This window comes from Centroberyx gerrardi, chromosome 15 (genome assembly GCF_048128805.1).
Source record: "Centroberyx gerrardi isolate f3 chromosome 15, fCenGer3.hap1.cur.20231027, whole genome shotgun sequence".
NCBI lineage: Eukaryota > Metazoa > Chordata > Actinopteri > Beryciformes > Berycidae > Centroberyx > Centroberyx gerrardi.
This window is the reverse complement of record NC_136011.1, coordinates 28,809,523-28,815,898: the sequence shown is the minus strand read 5'-3', so window position 1 is coordinate 28,815,898 and position 6,376 is coordinate 28,809,523. Positions and strand designations below refer to the sequence as shown.

General features: G+C 40.9%; 1 protein-coding gene across 1 annotated transcript in view; it reads right to left on the bottom strand.

The window, feature by feature from the left end:
- Positions 1–1,298, bottom strand: part of LOC139908636 (acylphosphatase-2-like) — a 1,655-nt gene extending 357 nt beyond the window's left edge. Inside the window, exons 1-2 of the mRNA XM_078288894.1 lie at positions 1,229–1,298; positions 286–302 (exon numbers count right to left, since the gene is read on the bottom strand). Coding sequence (XP_078145020.1) covers positions 286–302; positions 1,229–1,298 — 87 coding nt within the window. The remainder of the gene's footprint in view (positions 1–285; positions 303–1,228) is intronic.
- Between the last annotated feature and the right edge of the window lie 5,078 nt (positions 1,299–6,376).

Genomic DNA, 6,376 nt, shown 5'->3' with positions numbered 1-6,376 from the left:
TTTTTTATTATCCCGAAATAATGAGAAAATGAGATCTCGGGATAGCAAAAATTGTTTTCGAGATTTAATAACATAACTTGATATCTTGAGAAAACAAAGAAAATGCCGTAAATAAAATGCATGAATACATGTCCACAATGGGCTTTCCGTACAGAAGAGCCCAGTAGCCTGTTGCACCATTTTGCATCCCTGAGTGAATCAGACTGAAGGCTAACAGGAAGCCAAACAGGAAGTTCAACATGTGTGTAACACCAACAGACGAGCAGCAGCAGCAGAGAAACTCACCATTCTGAAACACACTCCTGCAAACAAACACAGAAAACAAGCTTTAACATGGATTCAGTGAATGTAATAGTATATACAGTAGGATTTATACAATTGTTTATACAATTGTTGTATGATATAGTGCATAAAAATATAGAAATGTAAAAAAAAAAAGTGGGACTACAATGGCAGCAACTGCAAATAATTTAGTTTGGTTTGGTTTGGTTAATTTATTTGTCATGTAGAAATAACTCAAAAGGAAGAATTAGAGATTAAGCAGGTGAGATAAAGAAACAAGGAGCTGATAAAACTCTTATGGGAGTCTGGCTTCAAAACAACAAACAACAACAACAAATCAATATGACAGAGAGACAGCTGGACAACAGACAGGAAACTCAGCTTGTGGTTTTCCATATCGAACATATTCTGTATTCTTTCCTCTTGCCTCAGTAAACTCTCCTGCAGGTTTTGCACTCCTTCATAACGCTGTAATCCATATTTCTCATCCACACCTTCTACCCATGCAGCAGCGCTGAAACTGTCAGTCGCATTCGTTTACATTCTTGTTTCTGTTTCTCCTCTATTTTAATACTATTTTGCTGCTGCAACAACCCAATTTCTTACTTTCTGACTTTACCATCTCTTATTCTCAGCAGCTAAAATGAATATTAGAGTACAACAGATCCTCCAAAATGCTCACAAGCAGCGACCAAGAGGCTGGAGGAGCTGAGACTGAATAAAGCTCCATGTAAAGCAGCAGAGTTCTGCAGGATCCTAAATTAAGCAGCAGATCGGTTTACAGAGAGCAGAGAGAGAGGAGAGGAGAGGAGAAGAGTGAAGAACAGACAGAAGAGTGAAGAACAGACAGAAGAGTGAAGAACAGACAGAAGAGTGAAGAACAGACAGAAGAGTGAAGAACAGACAGAAGAGTGAAGAACAGACAGAAGAGTGAAGCTGAACAGACCTTGAACGTAACCGAAGATCTCAAAGTCCACAGACAGCAGTTTGACTCCGGCTGCTTCAGCTGCACACATTCTGACAGAAATACACTAACTGTCCCTTTAAAAAGGAAGAGAGAACAGCTGAGGTGACCGAATACTCTCTCTCTCTCTCTCTCTCTCTCTCTCTCTCTCTCTCTCTCTCTCTCTCTCTCTCTGTCTCCACCACTCAGCACCAACATGGGAAAGTCTTCCTCAGCCTTTTTAACTCTTTAAAAACTCTTAAAATCTCTGAAGTTAATTAGCAGACAGTTATAGATAAACAGTTATAGATAGATAGATAGATAGATAGATAGATAGATAGATAGATAGATAGATAGATAGATAGATGACCATGAAATATACACTGTTTATCAGGAAGGAAAAGGGAATGGGATTTTGTATTTTTTTTGGCATTTATTGTCAGATAGGTGTATATTATCACAAGGAAAAATCAGCTAACAAGGTGAACAAGTCATTTTCCAGCAGACAGAAATGTGTTCAGTTCTGACACCCTCCACCAGGTGGCAGTCTGTCCTCACTGCTGGAGGATCTTTGGTTCTGTTTCCACTGGAAATGAAATCAGAGACTGCAGTAAAAAACAAAACATACTTTAACACAGTATTAGTTATCTATCTATCTATCTATCTATCTATCTATCTATCTATCTATCTATCTATCTAAATATCTATCTATCTATGTCTGTGTCTGTCTGCCTATGGACTGACATACATGACTGAAGCAGAAGTGGGACTCGAGTCACATGACCTGGACTCGAGTCACAGTTTTAATAGCTTGAGACTTGACTTGATGCATGAAGAGAAGACTTGAGACTTGACTTGACTTGGGTTCTGGTGACTTGGGACTTGACTCTGACTTGTACTTTGATGACTTGAAAAGGTTTCTAAAGTCTTGACTTGAGATCTTGTGTTTGTGTAAATGACTTAGATTGAAAGTGATGAGATTTGTTCCAGCGGACGACTGAATTTAAATTCTGTTTTCTGAATTTGTATGGAATGATTGAATTTATTGAAGTTGAAACTGATTATAGAAATCAAACTCATGATGCTCTTACCAAGTTTTTATCCTATTAAAACCATATTGCATTGAAAAGTCCTAGATATTTAGTTTTCTTTAAGATATTAAATTGATACTGGACTCTTGATTTGTTCTGACTTGACTTGCTGTTCTACATTTAGACTTGGGACTTGACTTTAATGACTTGGACTTGACTTGGACTTGACTTGGTAATCTACATTTAGACTTGGGACTTGACTTGAGACTTGTGCCTCAACACTTGAGACTGACTTGGGACTCGAGCAGAGTTGACTTGGTCACACCTCTGATCTACAGTATAATCCAGCAATTCTACAACTACACAGCTCAGCACTTCTCAGTCATCTATAGGTTTCCTGTTAACAAGGAAATAGAGACATCATGTGAACCAATCAGAAAACAGGGGCGTGGTCCACCTATGTGCAACAAGCACAATGTGAAAGTGTCTTGTTGTGCATTCAAGTGCTGTCAGATAGATTGGAAAATCAAATTTCCTACATAGAAGTTTAACATGAACGCCATCCAAAGATCAGATGATGAAGTTGGAAACTCTGAGAAACTTTTGCTACCTGAGTTTCCAAGTTATGACGCAACGATGACCTTTAACCTTCTCAGCAAGGCGAAAAAATAGAAGTTTGTGTCATTCAACAGTAAGAAAACACACACACACACACACACACACACACCTTGTAATCAAATCATCTTATTAAGCTGCAGGACGTCTGTGTTCTTCGTTTCTCTTCCAAGTTTGTTTTTTCGACAAAATAGCACATGAAAGCAACTTGGAAGTCCTGGATGTCGGACTTTCCCACCGGCACTTGAACGCACCATTGCTCAAGGGCTCTTCAGCAGGGATCCTGTTGGAGGGAACTGAACCTGTGACCTTTGAGTTACAGCACTGTTTCCAACCTGCACACCCTGAATGTGTGTGTGTGAGTGTGTGTGTGTGTGTGTGTGTGTGTGTGCAGCAGGAAGCAGGACAGATGATTTTTTTTACCCCGGGGTTTGAGTGACGAACAAACAAACAAACAAACAAAACATGAGGAGGCTGGCCTAGTTCCCTAACTGACACACACACACACACACACACTCTCACACACACACACAAGCATGAGCACACACACACACTGAAACACTCAAACATACACACACACACACGCACGCGTACACCTGCACACACCTGCACACACATTCACACCACAACTACACTAATGCAGATGGACAATGCAAAATACACAAAAACATACATGTACACACACACACACACACACACACACGCACACACACACACACACACAGCTGACTGTGCTTGTTTACTTTTGCGTCATTTGGCCCACTGAAAATTTTAAGCTGGGAGATTAGAGAGGAGAGCGACACACTGCAGCAGAGCAGTGTGTGTGTGTGTGTGTGTGTGTGAGTGTGTGTGTGTGTGTGTGTGAATGAGAAGGAGAGAGACTGCTTGTGTGTGTCAACGTGTGTGAATATGTGTGTATTTGTGTGTCTGAAGTCTGTGTGTGTGTCCGAAAGTAAGAGAGAATGTGCAAGTGTGTGTCTATATTTCCATGCAATTGAATGTATGTCTATGTTTTATGTGTGTGTGTGTGTGTGTGTGTATATGTGTGTGTGTACAGACAATCTAGGAAAATACTCGGCGATCAGTCCATCATGTCCCCTTTAAGCCCTTTAATACCACAAAACACACTGTAATCTCTACACACACACACACACACACACACACACACACACAGACACACACACACACCACTGACAGCACACATAGAGAAACATGCAACAAATAGGACACATACAGACACACCATACACACAAATACACACACACACACACACACACACACACACACACACACACACACTATTTAACCACTCAGTAATGTAACAGTGTCCTAATCCCTCTGAGTGTCAAAACAAACACCAGGACTGAACAGAGTCTGATCCAGTCCGCTGGTTTACTGTCAGCTGACCTGGAAACTGAGAAACCTGCAGCTAAAGATGGAAAATAAAGTCATAATCCAAGATATTTTCATGTAGATAAACTACACTCTATCAGTGATTGATAAAACACAACAGTTGGTTTTCAATTGATGTAACCCCCCCCCCCCCCCCCTCTGTCGGCCATCTTGGAGGTCTTCAGCTGACTGTGTTTCTGTCGTCTCAACAGAATTGAACAGACGGTTAATTTCTGTCTGTTTCTGACTGAACTGATCATTTCATCACTGATCCATCTGATTGATTTAGTGTTTAGATAATGTCAGCTTGTTAGCTAGCTAACCATAGTATCTGGTCAGCTAACATCACTGTCTTGTTGTTAACACATCTGATTAGCACACTAGCTAACGTAGCTAGTAGCGGCTAGCGTTAGCGTGTTCACATTAACATCAGTGTGTTTGCCGGCTAGTTAGCTAGCTAACAGTTTGTTCAGGTTAACTGAGCTGACTCTTCTCAAGCTACAACTCAGAGTGTTTTGGAGTAGAGACTAGGGCTAAAGACAAGACAGTTTACTGTGTCACAGTAACCAAATCCACCTTATCACACTATTCACTTTTACTGAGAACGTTACTGAATGGATCTACAGCCACACCACAACAAGCTGACTCAGCTGCTCTCTGCTTCTAGCTGCTTGCTACAGATTTACACTTTATTAACTAACACACAACATTTTCATTTGTAATCTTGATATTTGTTCACACTTCATATTTAATGGCTGTTTAAAAAGGCACAGAAGAAGAAGAAGATGAAGAAGAAAAAGAAAAAGAACAATGGTTGAGACATGTCTCCATTTTGCCGTCTGCTGTTGTTGCTCGGAAAACCTCATAACTCTACATTTGAAAATACATTTTTACTTTAATTGAAAAGGTATTTGGTCTAATCAGACCTCTAATTATGGAGCCCGGGAGCAGCCATCGGAAGAAAAATAATTTATCTTGTGGCCATGATTCACTGTAACGTGCGCACGATATGCAATTCGAGCTCTCGTTTTCTTTTGAATTGCCAAAACGTGCCCTCGAAATAGTGATATCGTGCTCTCGATATATAATACATGCGCTCTTCACAAGCTTATAAAGAGTCAGTGCACATATTGGTGATTATGTTTAAATGTGGCGCTGTCCTGGGTGTGTTGCAGCACCTGATTGTGTTTACATGGCCTGAAGGTTAAATATGTTGCAGTATTTGGGGGATATGCCTATTCAGTGTAAACAGACAATGGATATTAACATACCAAATCCTTACTAGGCATATCTGCAATATCTAAAAGGTTCCTTTTAAGTTGCATTTTTTCCTAAATTGCACAGTTTAACGAAATCGAGGGAACGAAGTGTATCTCGTGCGCACGAATGGACTAAAACGTGCACGTTACAGTAAATCGTGGACTCAACATAACTCCCGGGTCCGTATCTGATAACTAGATTTGAGACTTTTTTAATACTCAGTTGGATGTAAAGCTGCAGCTCAGCGTCCGGCGCTGCGACGCTGCGGCTGAGTCATGCTGTCATGTTCTAATGAAGCTGAGTCATGGTTTGTTCCTGTTCTGTTCCCAAGGCTTTAACCTTGACTTCTGCATAACCTGTAGTCACACACACACACACACACACACACACACACACACACAGTCAAACACACACTCATATACAAGCAAATGCATAACATGTTTGTAGGAATACACAGGACACACACATGCGCAAGTTTAGAAATGTACTTGTCTACACATAAGCACACATATACGCATAAATACACACACACACACACACACACACACACACACACACACACACACACACACAGGTGAGCTGGTCTCTCTCACCTCAGGCTCTCTGTGCTAAATTGGAGCTTTTTGGCTTTAGCCTTAAGATGAGTTACAGAGGTGGTAGACTGTGTGTGTGTGTGTGCGTGTGTGTGTGTGTGTGTGTGTGTGTGTGTGTTCATGCATGCAGAGAGAAAGAAAAAGAGAAAGAAAGGTTGTACACACAAGAGATGGTGTGTGTATGAGTTCCGACGCAAGTGCATGTCAACGTGTGTGTGTGTGTGTGTGTGTGTGTGTGTGTGTGTGCGCTGCCAGCTGAA